The 18,188-nt window shown below is 39.1% G+C and overlaps 1 protein-coding gene across 2 annotated transcripts in view; it reads left to right on the forward strand.

Moving 5' to 3' along the window:
• Positions 1-18,188, forward strand: part of ALG9 (ALG9 alpha-1,2-mannosyltransferase) — a 79,122-nt gene that overhangs the window by 8,044 nt on the left and 52,890 nt on the right. For both annotated transcript variants that reach the window (XM_072954174.1, XM_072954173.1), the window contains exons 5-9: positions 3,108-3,196; positions 5,049-5,184; positions 8,154-8,241; positions 8,438-8,543; positions 16,585-16,707. In XM_072954174.1, coding sequence (XP_072810275.1) covers positions 3,108-3,196; positions 5,049-5,184; positions 8,154-8,241; positions 8,438-8,543; positions 16,585-16,707 — 542 coding nt within the window. The remainder of the gene's footprint in view (positions 1-3,107; positions 3,197-5,048; positions 5,185-8,153; positions 8,242-8,437; positions 8,544-16,584; positions 16,708-18,188) is intronic.

The raw sequence follows: 18,188 nt of genomic DNA on the forward strand, positions 1-18,188 counted from the left end.
GCTCTTGTTCGCACCCACTGCATTCTGTTTCACCAAGTACCTGCTGGTTGATTGAATATTAGTCGTAGTATTAAGTAAGCAGTTAAGTGTTCCAGTAATAAAAAATAGCTACTTTTTTTGCGTGAAACCTAACAAACATCTTATTGTAATAATGCTTCAAGAGGTGTTTGGATTTAATAATCATTGTTTAAAGTCTTCCCACTGCAGAACAGCCAAAAATGTCAGGTAAAAAAGTTCTTTGGTCTTGACTCTGAGTGGAATAGAGCGAAAAAGAAATCCAGTGCCTTTGAGGATTATTACCTTAAGTTGATCTTCATATGAGTTCAGGACTGAATTCAGATCACCCTCAGGGTCCAAGTTGAGCATTTATTTTAAATTGTTCTAGCTTGGTAGTGTCTCCAGGCATCTTGTAAAAACAAACGTAAAATTTCTCTAGAGAAGTAGATTCTTAACCCAGGTGTCAGAGAATTACCACAGATAAAGTTCTAGTGAACAAGAAATTATAATGATATATATATAATTAAAATAAATGACAAAGCACAGAAGGAAACACGACATTATGAGTGAGAGCCAACAGAGGTAACAGTCGATAGAAAGCTGACCTGTAAAACTTCATTTATTAGGAAATATTAAAATAAGAATATGAAATAACTATGTTCAATATTTTTAAGGAAATAAAAGAAGGAATTGAAAACATAATAGACAAAGGACTAAACAATCAGTAGCGTAAAAAGGAATTTACAGAATGGGAGAAAATATTTGTAAACCATGATTCCGATAAGAGGTTCATTTCCAAAATGTACAAGGAACTCCTAAATTCAGTAGTAAAAAACCTAATAATCTGGCCAACAGGTATATGAAAAGATAGTTAATATCACTAATTATCAGGGAAATGCAAATCAAAATTACAGTGAGATCACTTCATACCTGTTAGAATGGCTCTTGTCTAAAAACAAAGACAAGTGTTGGTGAGGATGTAGAGAAATTGGAACCTTGGCACACTATTGGTGGGAATGCAAAATGGTACCACTACCGTGGAAAACAGTATGAGGTTCCTCAAAAAGTTCAAAATAAAACTACCATATGATCCAGCAGTCCCACTTCTGGGAATTTATACAGAAGAATTGAAACCAGGATCTCAAAGTGGTATTTGCACTCCAGTATTCATTACAGCGTTATTCACAATAATAGTTGGAAACAACCTAAATGTCCATCAACAGAAGTGGGGAGAAAATGTGGTGTATACCTACAAAGGAATGTTATTCAGTGTTTATAAAGAAGGAAATCCTACAAATGTGACAACATGGATGAACCGTGAGGACATTGTGCTAAGTGAAATAACTAGTCACAGAAGGACAAATACGGCATGATCCCGTTTATATGGGGTATCTAAACTAGTTAGACTCATGTAAGCAAATGGTAGAATTGCAGTTGCCAGGGTTAGGGGCAGGGGGAAATGGGAAGTTGTAATTAATAGATACAAAATTTCACTTATACGATATGAATTCGCTCTGGAGATCTGCTGTACAGTATTACACCTGTAGGTAACAAAACTGTATTTTACACTTAAAACTCTGTTAAGAGAGTAGGTCTCATATTAAGTGTTCCTACCGCAATAGAATAAAAAAGATTAAAAGAAAGAAAAAACAAATGTGACTACAAAAATGACCAGGCAGATTTGAAAAAGAACCAAACAGAGCTTCTAGAAATGAAGTTTATAATAATCAATATTTAAAATTCAGTGGATAGTTTAAACAACTGATTAGACACTGCTAACAAGTAAACTAGAAGATTGATCTGAGGAAATTACTAAGATTACAATATAGAGTGACAGAAAAAAAATGGAAATATAAGAGAGGTTAAGAAATGTGTATGATAGGCTTGAAAGAGCTGATATACATCCAATCATACCTAGGAGATGATTGAATAGGGAGAGGCAGTATTCTGGAAATTTTCCAGAATAGATGGAAAAAAGATGCTAATCCACAGGTTCAGGAAGCGTAACATATCCTGAGTTGGAGAAATAAAAAGGAATTAGTGAAACTTTAAAACACCAAGAACGAAAAAGATCTTACAGGTTGACAGAGGGCTGATATAATACCTACAAAAGAGTGTTAGGCAGTTAGACTGACAAAAGTCCTCTCAAAAGCCAGAAGACAGATAATTAATATCTTCAAAGTGCTGTGAGAAAATGACTGTCATCCTAAAACTGTAAACCCAGCTAAATCACCCTTTAAGACCAAGAGCTAAATAAAGACTTTCCAGGCAAAATATAAAGAAAGAAAAATCAAACAAAAAATGGAATTTAGCACTAAAGAATCCTCACTAAAGAAGCTTCTAAAGGATATACTTAGGAAGATACAAAATTATTTCAAAAGAAGCTTTGAGATGAAATAAGCAACCCAAGTGAGAAAATAGTTAACACGTGGTTATGTCTGAACAATACTGACTAAATAAAGCAATAATCTAATTCATTTCATTTATGATTTCACTTATAGAGCTTAAAGGGCCTTTGAGACAGAAGTAAAAGGAGGGGTATAGCTGATTAAGTTTGAGAAACACCAACTTAGACTACCACTTATCAAAACTTCGGTGTATGTCCTTGTCTTTGTTTTCTGATTACTACCATCTGTTGAGCAACTCTGTGTCTGGTACTCTTCTAAGCACCTTACCACGCATTGCCCTCACAGAAACCTTATGAAGTAAGTGTTATCGTTAGCCTCATTTAACAGGTGAGATATCTGACAGAGAGATGATGTAACTAGACCAGGGTACCACTGCTAGTGAGTGGAAGGGGCAGGATTTGAACCTGTGCCTGTCTGAGCCCTGTGGTTTTCCCACTAAATCAGGCTGTTTTCCTATTGATGGTTAAGTATAATCTAGCCCAGAATGTATACATTTCCTCTTAGGTAGAGAGCTTCTGTCCTGTATAAAGAATAAGAATGGCTTTCTTATACACGAGAAATTGCTAACAAACCTTCTGAGACAGTTCTGTATTTGACTTTAGATCATCAGTGTTCTCTGTGCTGCAGGCATGTTTTTGTCCTTTGTTTTGAAATTTCCATCCCTGAGATTTGCTCTGCTGACAGTCTTTGTCTTTGTCCTAGGGCTGTGTGCAAGAAGTTCGGGCTGCATGTGAGTCGAATGATGCTAGCCTTCTTGGTTCTCAGCACTGGAATGTTTTGCTCATCATCAGGTAGGTAAAAGAGCAGGTACACTGAGCGTAACAGGTTCGCTGGTATTTCACAGTTGCATCAAGCAGAAGAACTTGTCCAAATGTAGGTTATATTTGTATAGCATGTCAGTCATTTGGAGAGTCCTGTTATTTACATGATCTTGATTGACCTTTGCAACAATCCTGTGGTGTAAGATAAGTATGTTCTCATTTTTGCAGGTAGGGCACTGAAATGGCTTAGCAAAAGGCAGAGAATTCATCAATTGTAGAGCTGTTATTTACATCGGATTGCTTTCTATTACATTTTTGTATTTTTTATGACTGCAAGGCTGAAAAAGAGGCATCCACTGCCTCTCTTTGCTGTTGGGGGAAGGAAAATAATTTTGTTATTTTGCCCAGGGAAGCTCTTTATGTCTAAAAACCCTGATCTTGATGGTTGTATCTTATGCCAATTGTTTGCAGTGGATTCTGTAAAAGTATACATCTTCTTTTAGGCTTTTTAAAAATTTTACAGTAAGCTTCTGGAAATCTAGAATAAAATCCTTAATCTAGAGTGGTGGCTTTCAACTGTGCCATTGAACATTTGTGTTCTATAAGCTGAGCCAAAGTGGCCTGTTGCCAAAAGGTAGCCTGTTTCCAATTACCCAGAAAAGTTCTTTCTAGATAGAATCAATATTAATTTTTACTTGGGTGTACCAGAATCTAGTATGCACACTAAATATACACAAAAATAGTAACTAGCAACAAAGTATTTATATATTTTTCCTTCACTGACTGTATCGAACTCCAGGTTGTTCTGCAAAGACCTCAGGGCTCCACGCCTGAGTAACTTTGAGAGCCACTGTCCTAAATGAGATGTGCTCTACCCTCTGAGCTGGCACAGACCCCGGGTTCCTCTGCTCCCCTGTCCTCTGCATTGGCGGCTGGAATTGACAGCTTTGGATGCCAGCGATGTTATTTAGCATTTGTCTTGGAAGGTTGTACCTCACATTTTTTGTAGTTACTTTGCTGCTCCTAAAATTGATTCTTATATGAGAGAGATACCTGGGAGTATCTTTAGTGTTATCTTTTCAGTTGAGGGTGTTAAGGCATAGAGAAATTAGAGGTGTCTTGTGATATGGGGCCTCTGAACCCTTCGCTGAATTTCTTAAATCGTACTACCAGTTCAGTGTGGTTGCTTTTGGAGTTGGTACTGATTTTTCCTCCCTAGTGCTAGATGATGCATGTAAAAGGCAGGGAAAGGCAGATCTGCATGCATTTTTTGTGTTGAGTTGTTAGAAACACTTTGAACACCTGAAGGTGGTCAGTCCTCTGCTCTATACAACAAAGTTATGCTTGATGGGAATAATTAGGGGGGCATCTAAAGGCCAGACTGTCTCTGTCAGTGGATGCGGATGCAAAGCAGTGCTGCCATTGAACATTTGGCCCTTGAGAAGGCTTCCTAGAATTCCCATGGGGTGCAGGTTGGTACCGGGACAGTCTCGGAAGACTGTCAGAAGGTAAACTTCTTCACAGATTGTTAGCAATGGCTCTAAGTTTCGTGAAGCGTGTTTCCTGTCTGGGGAACCTGGAATTCTGCAAGTTTTGTATTTGGCGTACAGGCCAGGAAATAAATGACATGGTTGGCATTGTGTAATTGGGTGACACATTGGTATGTAAAAAATAGGAGTGAGAAATTAGAAAACCATGAACTTCATTTTTTTTTAGGAGTATCACTTTATTCCCCATTTCTAAAATACGCATTGCTTAAAATATTTTCCTGGCTATTGACATGTTGCAGTGTAGATGCATTTTTAATAGTTGATACCTTATAAATCTCAGTCTCTTGTCCCTTCCCCCATCCACTTATTTTTTCATTTCTTTGCTCTTGCAGCATTCCTTCCTAGCAGCTTCTGTATGTACACTACCTTGATAGCCATGACTGGCTGGTATATGGACAAAACTTCCATCGCTGTGCTTGGAGTAGCAGCCGGGGCTATCTTAGGCTGGCCATTCAGTGCGGCTCTTGGGTAAGAAAGTAGCGCGACTTTATCACTGGGCATATGTCAGTCTTAATGTTAGGTTATCTCCATCTTCTCCGGATAGGACCTAAGTTACAGGAGTTACTTACACAAAGATTCCGGGAAATGGAAGGCTGTTTCCCTTAGTGCTTCTTGTTATGATTAATTCTGGTAAGAATGGTGACTGTTAAGCGTCTACCATGTTAGGCACAGCCAAACCCCTTAGGAACTTTATCCCCAAACCTTACAACTCCGCAAGAGAAATACAATTGCTCATGCTTTATAAGTGAGAAAGGAGACTCTGAGAGGCTTTGAGTCATTTGCCCTTAAGATTGTGTTTGCTTGTGGATGCAGACTTTCTGACTCCACCGCTGATGGCTTTTGCACACTGTTCCGCCCTGTGCTGTGCATTTTCCCAGCCACCCGGGCTCGGAGTCCGAGTTTCCTCTCAGTCCTTCTTTCTTGCCTGCAGCATCTTTTTTTTTCCGAGTTCCGTAGTATCTCTCATTCCTTTGGTACTTTTTTGTTTCCACAACTTACACTCCGGTTTGTGCTGTCCTAACCTCTTCCTGTACCTTTGGTAATTTCAAAAAATGTATTAGTTTGATATTAAGGTTATCATAGTAATATATCTTTATTATTAAAAAAAACAACTACCAGATTGTATGAGGTAAAAAGAATTCTTAGTTCTGTTCTCCCCTAACTCAGTCTTTGAAGGTAGTCCCTGCTAATAGCCTTATATATATATCTTTCTAGAAATTGTCCTTGTGTGTATAAATGCACACACATTTTTATACATACATATGTAAATTCTTAAAACAAATAGAATTATTCTGTGCATATGTGTATCTTCTATTGCGCATTGATTTATATTATTCTTTGTATCAGTTGCATAACATTCCATTATCATATGGCTGTCCGTAATAGGTTTAGCCATTGCCTTATTGGTAGACATTTGGTTTTCAGTTTCTTTGCTATTATACACATTGCTTCAGTGAACATTTTTGCACAAATGTCTGTACGCCTGTAGAACTTTTATGGGATAAACTTGCAGAAGGGAGTTACTAAGTCAGAAAATAGACATTTAAATTTTTCTTAATTGTATTTTAAAGGCTGGTTTCCCCACTTTCAGTCTTATCTTCGATTATATTCTGCATTTCATCCTCAAATTATTACGTTTCTTAAGATTTTGTGTGAGGCCCTTTTCTATACTTTCTTCACAAGAAGGTCTCTCAACCATCTTGGTGATTCCTGTATCTTTATGTCTGGTCTCAAGCTTCACTCAATTATTCCAAGCTTCCCCACTGCTCCGTGTCACAGAGGCTGGCTGGCTGCAGCCTGTGGGCCAAATCCAGCTGGCCTGTTTTTGTACAGCCCAAGAACTAAGAACTGTTTACATTTTTAAAGGTTGTTAAAAAAACAACACACACACAGAAGAATATGCAACAGAGACCATGTGTGGCCAGCAAAGCCTAAAATGTATACTGTCAAGTCCTTTAAATAAAGCTGACCCCTCCTCGATGGTGTCCAAACTTCAGTGTGACTCACAAAGCCCTGGTCTTCCATCCTCTGTACCCTCCAGCCTCCTTTTGTCAGTTCCTCTGTTACTTCTGCTTTCTGCTCCATCTAATTGCGCGCCATCAACTCCTCAGGTACCTCTGCGTGGCACATTTTAATTAGTCTGCCTTTCGCCCAGATGCATGATTTCAGGCTCACAGTTAGTCAGTCAGCTAGCACTCTAGCATCACTTGTTGATTGCTTTGTGCTAGGCACGGCTGATATTTTGATGAATGAAACAGCTATGGTTCCTACTGTTTTGGAGCTTACATTTTAGTAGGAAATACAGACATTGAACAAGTCATTAAAAGTGAGATGACTTATCAAAGGAGAAGTGCAGATGCAGTGGATAGGTAGCTAGTTGGGGAGACAAAAACTGAAAAACACGGAATGTTAATGCAAAATTCAGGTGATAGAATGTGGAAGTTGACATGATAGAAGAGATGTTCTGTGACGGCACATTGTGGTTGGCGTCTGGGTGGATTCTGTGTAGGTAAATAGACTGGTATGGGAGGGAATTCTCTGGGACAAGAGCGTGAGGAGAGGCTCTGTCTAGTGTCCTAGGTTAGGAAGTCATGGATGTGAAGGCGAGTGTTCAGACACCAAGAGCTGAGCACCTGCTGAGAAAATGAGTGTAAGGAAAGAAAAGTCAAAGCTTGCTTTTGGGAGATACGACCATGGGAGGGCACACCACGGGGGAGGGGCAAAAAGAAGCCCAGAAAGGGGCACTAAGGAAAAGACCAGAACAGAGCATCGGAGCCAGGGAGTCTAAACAGGAAGGAGCAGATGCTTTGTGTCAAGTGCAGCAGAAAGACAAAGGGAGATGAAGCTTGTGGAAAGTTACTGGGTCTGGCTGCGGAGAGATTCCTGGTGACCGTAGGCTATTAATAGCTCAATGCCATAAGCCTTAAGGAAGAAATAGTGAAGGCAACACACGTATGCCACTTGCTTGAGGAATTTAAGTGAAAAGAGGAAGAGCCCATGGTGTTGGAAGGGGATATAGCAGAACAGAAGTGAAAGTTATTAATGTTTTATTACTAAAATCTTAATAAGTTGCGGAAGGGAGAAATCAAGATTGATTTATTTGCAGGGCGGGAGTAGGGCAGGAGAGTACATTTACTTATGACTAATGTATTTTAAATGTCCATTACACATAAATCCATATAAAATGAAGCTCATTCCAGAAGCTAAATATTTATATTTCTTGTGCATTGTGGGATGCATCACAGTCTGGTGGGTCCTGTGAAGAGATCACATTTTTATTTTTTAGAGAACATCCTTTCACATACCACTTTTTTCCCTTACTGTAATTACTCGAGACATTTTAGTCTCAGTTCGGCAAGAGGTATGTGTGAATCTGACCTGTTGGACTCTGTAGTCTCAGTATTTAACTCCCTATTTTCTATTTCTCTGTTAAATAGTTTACCTATTGCCTTTGACATGCTGGTCATGAAACACGGGTGGAAGAATTTCATTAATTGGTCGCTGGTTGCCCTAATGCTCTTTCTGGTGAGTTTTCTTTCTTTCTTCCTTTTTTTCCCCCCTTGTTCTGTTCGTAAGTTGCAATGAAAATAACTTCTGCCGTGGAATGGAGAACATTAGGAGTTGATTCTGTTTTTCATCCTGAAGTTTATCCTATTACCGCCATGAGAACATTCCCAGAGCAGAACTCTACAATTGCTGTGTATTTTCTGCTCTGTTCCAGGTGCCTGTGGTGGTCATCGACAGCTACTATTACGGGAAGTTGGTGATCGCACCACTCAACATTGTTTTGTATAATGTCTTTACTCCTCACGGACCTGATCTCTATGGTAAGGCCTTGTGAAATTTGGAGAATGTTTAGGAGGTAGCTTCATTTGCCTCAGCCTTGAAATTTTAATTCAGTTGCCTCATTTTATCAAATATAGCATCTCTTTGCTGGCAGTCTTCTTTTCTTATTAAAAAATAAATGATATTTGGACATAGCACAGTGATGCTATGGAACCACTAAATATTTTTCCTTGGTTAATGTGATATTCAGATTTGGAATTCTGTTAGTCCTACTCTCTCTCTCTCTCTTTTTTTTAAATTATTTTATTATTTTTTAACTTTTTTTTATTGAGTTATAGTCATTTTACAATGTTGTGTCAAATTCCAGTGTAGAGCACAATTTTTCAGTTATACATGAACATATATATATTCATTGTCACATTCTTTTTTGCTGTGAGCTACCACAAGATCTTGTATGTATTTCCTTGCTATACAGTATAATCTTGTTTATCTATTCTACATATGCCTGTCAGTATCTACAAATTTTGAACTCCCAGTCTATCCCTTCCCTCCCTCTCCCCCTTGGCAACCACAAGTTTATCACAAGTTTATAGTCTATGTCTATGAGTCCGTTTCTGTTTTGTATTTATGTTCTTTTTTTTTTTTTATTCCACATATGAGTGATCTCACATTGTATTTTTCTTTCTCTTTGTGGCTTACTTCACTTAGAATGACATTCTCCAGGGACATCCATGTTGCTGCAAATGGCATTATGTTGTCATTTTTATGCATGAATAGTATTCCATTGTATACATATACCACAGCTTCTTTATCTAGTCATCTGTTGATGGACATTTAGGCTGTTTCCAGTCCTCCTCTCTCTTACTCTCAGTTTTGAGTAATGGGAACTCTGTTGCGTTTGCCATGGCTTTTGATGCTACTCTTTTTAAAGTGTTACTTTTTTTCTCTTTTCATTGGAAAATCAATATGATAGCAAAAGTAAGAAAATTAAAATATTCATAATCCCATCATCCTCCCTCAGATGGCTATTGTTAACACTCTGGAATATATTCGTCCACACATTTTCTTTCCAAATACACATTTTGTATTACTTTTTCTTTCTTTAATTTGCATTACGTCAGTACTGTGCATTAGAGAAGAAAGTTTGGAAAATCTGTAGACAAAGTGTAGCAAATGGGGGTGGGGTCAGCACAAGGAGGTGGGTAGTTTGGCCAGTTTAGGGTTCAGAGGGGGAAAAAAGGAATGCCTTTAGTCTGGGGTACGTTCTCCAATTTCCGTCCATCTCCGCCCTTCCTCTGATTCCTTTCTCTCAGCTAGTCTTCTTTTTTTTTTTTTGCCAGCCAGCCAATGAGCCTGTTTTATTTGGCCCCTGGGGGCATTTGAGTTGGTGACCACGAAGGGGGATGAGCTAGAGATCTTTTTGATCAGATTAGCCAAGTCAGTAAACATTTTATGAGACAGTTTTTCATGAACATAAATGTAGTTTCTTCTGCCTTAATCTTTGAAGGTCTTAGAGCATTCTGTATGTGTGATTGTCTTGGAGCTCTGCTTTGAAGCAGGTTAATATTATCTCTGTCTGTGTCTCTTAGCAATTTAAAACATGCCCATCCTTCTTCTGTGCCACTTTGCCAATAGAACCAACAAATTGAATGAGCATATTTAAAGGAAGTATATGAATGAAATTTAATTGGGCCTCCTGGGATTTGGGGAATATTGTCCTTTTAGATGGCAGTGATAGGTTAAAAATAAACTATTTTGTTCAGTGAATTGAATTTACAAACTGCATGGCTAGAGAATAATTGCTAAGTGAAGGAATTTTAAAAGGCTCCTTTATGAGGCTGTAAGGTCCCCAAGGATATGAGAAGAAGCTGTAACTTTAATCTTTTGCCTCTAGATGTCTCTCTTTAGCTAGGAGGGTTGGCATGTTTTTAATGGCCCCTTGTTTTAGTTTACTTGTAGAATTGTTTTGGATTCTACAAGACAGTAGAAGGGGGGCTATGCTCCTAGAACCAGGTTGCACATTAGAAATTGACTTATATGGAACCTATTGTAAACAGAATATCCATTATATATGGGTGAATAAATTGTGTTAATTTGAGTTTAATTTTGAAAAATTGGTTCTCTGCCTTTTAAATGAGTTCTTGCATATTGATACTCTGACTGCTGATTTATAAAGCTTTGTATGAAAGTATGTGAAAGTTACATGGTTTTTGTAGCTTGATGAGATTTTTACATCTCAAAATAAGCAGATTGGTAGAGAGAGTAGGAGAGAAAGAATAAATTCTGACTGAAGGTTATGTTTCTAGTTTAGCAGTAGGTAGGTCAGGGACCCCTGTGGTAGGTTTTGGGATCCAGCAGAGCAGTGGCCAGTCTCTCCCTGGATGTTGGCATCTACTATTCATTTCAGCCAGTGTTTTACTGGGAGGAGTCTTTGGGGCTCCGTTCTGCCTGCTTTAATGAACCCAGGTTAGGGTTTTGCTATTTCGGATGTGCAGGAACTGATCACTTTCCTAGTGACAGAAAAGGCTTTGTTGGCCAGAGGGAATCGCCCATCATCCTGGGCATCAGCAGGACTGGTGCAGTGCTGTGGTCAGCCAGACTGTAGGAGCTGTTCCTTGATGGTAGACTTCTTGCAGTTTTACCTCATCTTTGAATCTGACAATTTTTCAGGGGTGTCTGATTTCCATGGTAACTGCTTTTTGCTTTAGCAGGCTTGCAGAGAATACTTCTTCAATCTTAGGAGTAGGTAGTCTTTGTGTATTCGAAGCCTTCAGTAAAGATTTCTCATGAGTGTATGAAAGAGTGAACAAATTCTGGGGTATCCGTCAGATGACCTCAGTGCCCTGATCACTACTGTGTCCTAGGACTGTTTTGTTTGGACCTGTTATGGTGTGCTAGTTGGGATTATCTTGATACCAAATAAGAATAATAGAGATAAAAGTTATACTTTACCATTGTCAGCTAATTTTATCGTAATTGTTGAGTCCATTCAGTAAATATCAAAGACTTATCTTTTTTTTTCAATTGAAGTTACAGTGCGTCAATTGCTGGTGTACAGCATAATGTCCCATCAGAGACAGATGCTCTGATGCTGTAAAACTGTCAAACAGTGAGACAGTATGTCTTTTGTCATGCAGGCTTCAGCTCTTTCACTTGTATGGCATTATTTCACTTTTTGGCATTATTTTGACTGTTTTGTAAGTGTCACCTACTTCAGATGCCTCATTAGCTTTGGTAGGCACATAGTTTTTTATCTGAAAATTAAAAATGCATTGTGCTGATGGTTTTTGCATACCTCTCTTAGTGCTGTTTCTTACATATAAGCCTATAAATATTTTTTTAATTACTTTTTTTTTTGCAGGGGGGAGGTAATTAGATTGGTTTACTTATTTATTTTCAGAAGAGGTACTGGGGAATGAACCCAGGACCTCATGCATGCTAAGCAAGTGCTCTACCACTGAGCTATACCCTCTCTCCTATAAATACTTCTTTAATGAATGGATAAATGACTTCAGTTAAAGAAACACTGAATACATTGCTTTTGAGCATTTATCATATGTCCCCATAGAATTTGCTGTCTGATGGTAAGGCTGCAGACATATGAGTAGATACAGTCCAGTGTCTTCTGTGCTACAGTGTGGGAATCATAGGACAGACAGTGTGGGAATCATAGGAGTAAGTCCGTCTCTTGGTATTGGGAAAGACTTCTGGGAGGTGGCAGTCCTTGAGGTGAGCCTGGAAGGAAGAGTAGGAGTTTGCCAGGTGCATCGCAGAAAAACAGACTGTCACAGGCTGCTGAGACAAAGAGATTGAATATTGAGTTCTTTTTTAAAAACCTAAAGTAGTTTTACAGCATTAGCCGAATTTTAGGTAGGAACTGCACAGGCACGAGCAAGATCATTTCAACCTCTCCATTGTGATTGTAAAAATATACAGATGGCCCCCGACTTACGACAATTCGACTTAACAATTTTTTGACTTAACGATGGTGTGAAAGCGGTACACATTCAGTAGGAACTAGACTTCACATTTAGAATTTTGATCTTTTTCCAGGCTGTTGGTACGTGGTGTGATGTCTCTCGTGCTGGGCCAGGGGCAGCTCCCAGTCAGCCACTCTGTCACCAGGGTAAACAACAGAAATACAACCACCATTCTGGACCCACATGACAATTCTATTTTTCATTTTCAGTACAGTAGCCGATGAATTATATGAGACAGCACTGTATCATAAAACAGACTTTGTGTTAGGTGATTTTGCCCAACTATGGGCTAATGTAAGTGTTCTGAGCAAGTGTGAGGTAGGCTAGGCTAAGCTATGATGTTCTATAGGTTAGGTGTATTAAATGCATTTTTGACTTACAACATTTTTAGTTTACAATGGGTTTATCAGGACAAAACCTCATCGTAATTCGAGGAAGATCTGTAAATATTTATTCTCTCTATTGTTCCCGGTTTTCAAGGGGCCCATTCTATATTTTCTTGGCCAGAAAACATATATTAATGACGCACTGCAGACCTGAGCTGACTCTTGTCTTCTGAAGCCAGGGGAAGGAAATAGTTTTTCACAACTATTAGCTGGACGAGGTAAAGAGTACTTGGCACTTAGGAAGTTTAGAGTTGTGTAGACATAAAACTGCAAAGTCGTAGGCGAAACTTCTCTACAGGTCAGAGATCAAGAGGTGAAATTTAGTGTTGCAAAAACGAAAGTCACTGGTCTTGGCACTGATTTTGCCTCTTACCCTTGTAACATTTCGAGTTGTCTGGTGTTGAGGTTAAGTGTTTTTGTGTGGCGAGCGAACAGCAGCTCTCTGATGAGGAGTACACAGTCCCGGGGAAGGTACAGGAGGACAGGTGTGAGAAAAAATGCTCTTCCCTCAAAAGTAACAGCAGGTCTGCTCAGGGATGTGATCCCTGCCTGTTTGTGTGTTTTATTAACACTTGTCAGATCACTAGACAGGAAATTTCAGGAGGTTAAGGCTAATGCCTTCTATTAAAAGGCCCACAGTTTTCCACTCTTGCAGCAACAGAGGACGAAGCCCAGAGGAGTCTTTTGATGCCTTCCTAGGGCTGACTGCCAGCCGGAACTGTTCTAAGGCCTTCCCTCTTTTGTTAATCATTTCTCTTGAACCTTGATGGCTTTTCCCTCTTGGTGGTGCAAATTTGACTTTTATAAGGATGACTTACTATAATTTGGTTCCTAGAGTTCTATAAAATTATAGGACTAGAAAATGGTTCCCCTTCATTCAGCCTATGGAACAGTAAACATTATCCCTTCTTTTAGCATCTTTCAAAGCTCCCTTTAGCTCATTTGGATGAGAGGAATTGAGGCACTTTCCATAAAGAGGGAGGTAGGTGAGTCACTCGCTGCGAAGACCCGGCTTCCAGACTCTTCTTAGATTTTGCACCAGTTACATGCTTAGCTTGTCATTCTGACATATTTTTCTACATAGTTCAGCTTTGATACTTTCTGAGAGCAGCATTTAATATCTCCCTGGGAAGAGATAAAAAATTTTACTCCTTTTCCTTTCTAAGGGAAATGCCTCATCAAGTAGGGGAGGACACTGACTAACCGAAGTCACAATTTTTGTCCCCTTTCGCCCTTGTTTTTAAGACTGTTGTCACTTTGAACCTTCCTGACTCTTGGCTTATCCCCCAGTTTTTGCCCCATCCTTCAGGGAAGTAGCAGTCTATTATGAAATGTTCACAGCCTAGCTATGAACTTGATCCTAATACATAAAAATAAGTGAGTTTGCCAACATTAAGATTTTGGCTCCACGTCTCTGAGTATAGTATACCTCTGTAAAAAGATAGTCAGCCCGAACAGAAGGGCATAGTAAGTTGTGGTAAAGACAGAAGAACACTAAAGTGCTTTCCTGAAAAAATAATGTGTATTTGCAAGGGCCAAAGAGAATGAGGCTCTTTTCTGTTGATGTTTAGCATTTGAAATAGATGGTATAAAAGGTGACTCGCCCCTGGTTTTCACTAGTCACTCGGGTTTTTCTTCTGAGGCTCAGATTTTCAGAATTTTGTAAAGAAAAAATGGGGGGTTAAGGTTGACAGCACTGCCCCCACACTGGCGATCAGGAGAGGATTGTGCAAAAAATGTACTCTTCTCTGGAAACTGGACTCCTACAGAACTCAATTTAGGGAATGTATTATAAAATAGTCATTGAAATCCAGAGAAGACATATATTTCTGTTTTGAAAATAAAGCCATCCATTAGTTTTCTGTAACCCAAAAGGGTATTTGTAAAGACTATAAGACACTAATGTCTCTAATGAACTTGGCCTGGAACAGAACCTCTGTTCCTGAACAGCCCCTGTCATTGTATTTAGACAGGAAGGAAAGAGCTTTCCCGAAAGGTGACACACAATTGAACTTGAGGCCTTGCTAGGGTACTCCCCTTCCCCTTACTCCTCCCCTAAATGTTTCTCGCATTATGGGTTTGGTTTCTAATCTTATTTTGCTGTGCAAGCTGCAAAAATGTCAGACTTTTCTGACTGTTCCTCTGCCTTCTGATTACCCTTTTAAGCAATGCTGATTGCAGGAAATTGCTGTGGTGCAAGGCGGGTGTCACAACACACAGTGATTAGAACCCGCATGTGTCATTCACGGCCTGATTGAAGTAATCACATGGAGGGGAAGAGCAGATGAGAAACCTGCTAAGTATGCAGAGGGGGCTGTTTCTCATCATTTGAGTTTAAGGGTTTGGAGTTAAAGAATCAAAACTTGTGTGAGTAAGCCTTATGTTTTCAGTCATTTTTCTTTCTTTCTTTTCTGCTTTTTTATTGAAGTATAGTCAGTTTACAATATCGTGGCAATTTCTGGGGTACAGCATGATGTTTCAGTCTGAATCGACAAAACTTCTGAGCAGGGTCTGGGTCTCTGAACATTGTTTTCCTAGGGAAAACAAGTTGTTGCTTTTTACTGAACCCAGGTGCCCCATATGCACACTGTGGAATAGTGGTTGAGCATGTCAAGAAAGATACTAGAATGTAAATAGGATAAACATATGGCAAGAAAATGAGGAAAGCCCTAAGAGCTCAGTCCTGCAAGGCTGCACCCCCCCGCCCCCACGCCCCACTTTCGATGCCAGTTGAAAATCTAGGTTGTCCTCGGGGCTTCTGACTGACCAGCTATGGATTGGAAATTCCAGCAACCGCCACCTTGGGTTCAATTAGTTTGCTAGAGTGGCTCCCAGAACTCAGAGAAGCATTTATTTACATTTACCAGTTTATCATAAAGGATATTTAAAGGATACAAGTGGATACCAGATGGAAGAGATGCATAGGGCAAGGTGTGTGGGAAGGGCTCAGGGTTTGCTCTCTGGGTGTGCCACAGCCCTCATGTGCTCCTCTACCTGTTCACCAACCCAGAAGCTCTCTGAACCCTGTCCTTTTGGGGTTTTGTGGGGCTTCATTACGTGAGCATCATTGGCCACTGGTGATGCAACTGTATTGGCCAGTCTCTCTCCCCTGGAGGTTGGAGTCTGGGAGTGGGCAGGGGTTAAGGGATGACAGGACTGAAATTTCCAGTCCTCCGATCCTGAAGCTGGTTTCCATAGCAACTAGTCCCCATCCTTAGGTTACCTAGGGGCTTTCCAAAGTCTCCTGATTAACATAACAAAAGATGCCTTCATCACTCTCATCACTTAAGAAATTACAAGGGTAATTTTAGGAGCTCTGTACTAGGAATGGGGGTGAAGACCAAACATACATTTCTTGTTATGAATCACAGTATCAGCACTAAGCTGTTTATATGATTTGGTTGTTCTGGAAAGTATTAGTCTCATTTGGGCAGGGCAGTTTGGGCTAGACACTGTGGTCAGTATAGAAAATGCAGCTAAATGCTTGAGACTTGGTTTCTTTCTAAAGCATTTCGACCAAACCCATTGTCTTCCTGCCTTCTGTTCTCGTGCTTCCTGTGTGTGGCTGAGCACGGAAGGGGAGTGGGCTTGTGGCTGCCGTTCACGGGAGGCCTTGGACCATCAGCATCGCTTGAATAAAGAACATTATGAGTCAAGCCCTGTGATAGGCATTGGAGGCATCTACTAATGATTTCTTATCTCTTTGTCGCCCTCAGGCACAGAACCCTGGTATTTCTATTTAATTAATGGATTTCTGAATTTTAATGTAGTGTTTGCTTTGGCTCTCCTGGTCTTACCACTGACTTCCCTTATGGAATACCTTCTGCAGAGGTTTCATGGTAAGTGGCATGATGATGATAGATTTGGGGGAAGAAAGAGAAGTAACAGTGTATACCAAGAGTCTACTTATTTTATTCTCCATTTTCTTTCTACGGAAATGGTTGGCTTATTGCATTTTCCATCTGTGTTTGTAGATTATTTAACCTATGTGAAGATTTCGTTAGTAATTGCAACAGAGGGAGGAGATTTATATTCCTTTAAATGAGAAGTCTGTATAATTTACAGAACCACCTTGCGAGGCAAAACGTTTGTAAAATCTTGGGAGATAAGCCTATTTCAGTCTTCTGGTTTTGTTTTGTTTTGTTTTTTTAAAGAAGTGTGTGTTAACATGGTAGTTTGCTAAGCTAATCAGTGCTAGAGGCAAACTTTCTTTGGGAAATCACTTCAACCAAAAATTTGAAAACCAAACCGTGTAGAGATTTCCCCCAAATCTGATGCTTGCTGTGTGTTGCCCAGTGCTTCCTCAAGTTGTCATGGCTCTCGATATACAGTGCCCATAGTTTCTTTTGTGGAAGACAGATTTGAGCAGAAATTCCTGTGAGCTGTGGAAAGAGATTTAATTTCAGACTTTGTAGTCTGATTTGGATGCCATATGATCCCTGCATACCAGTCCCCATCCTGCTTTCGTACTACGTACGGTTTATAAAGAGTTCACTGTGTTATAATAAGAGAACAGGAAAGCAGCCTTCAGGGTCACTTTTGTGTTGCTTTAGGACTTTTGTTTTAACATAACCATGATGCCATTATCCTAATAAAATTAACAGTGATTCCTTAATATCATCTTATACCCAGGTAATATTCAGATTCCTATATTGTCTGAAAAATAGCTTTCTACAGTTTTTTAAAAGCAGGATCTAAATAAACAAGAGGCATATACTGAATTTGAGGTTATGTTTCTTTGGTTTTTTTTAGAGATATCCCCCCTCACCTTTTTTCTCCAAAAGTTTTCTGAAGAATCCAGGTCTTCCATCTTGCATAGTGTCCCACATTTGGATTCAGCTGTTTGTTCCCTTGAAGTATTATCTCACTCCTCCATTCCTTGTAGTTCTTAAGGATCACTTTTTCTTTTTTGGAAAAGTAACTTTTTTTCTGACTATAAAAATAATTCATGCTCGTGGAAAATTTAGAAATGCTTGTGACATAAGTATAAAGACAGTAAAAATAAAATAAAAACAGTATATTGCTGTTATCCAAAGTATGAGTCCAATTTTGACTTAAGAATATGTAATGTACCCACGTGTCCATCTACTGGAAAATGAGTACTTTCTGGTTTTTCTTAATATTTTTGTATATTTTATAATAGAAAAAGTACTTTTTTAAAAGAAAAATTATTAAAAAATAAAAATAATAAAAGAGAAAACATAAAAAAATATAAGTAAGCAGAAAGGATATTTCCCATACATTTTATAGAGGACATTTCAAAAATTTAGGCCATTTTTAAAAATGTATTTGTTAGCCTTTAAGATACAGAAGAGGAAAA

The sequence above is a fragment of the Vicugna pacos genome, chromosome 33 (genome assembly GCF_048564905.1).
Source record: "Vicugna pacos chromosome 33, VicPac4, whole genome shotgun sequence".
Classification (NCBI taxonomy): Eukaryota; Metazoa; Chordata; class Mammalia; order Artiodactyla; family Camelidae; genus Vicugna; species Vicugna pacos.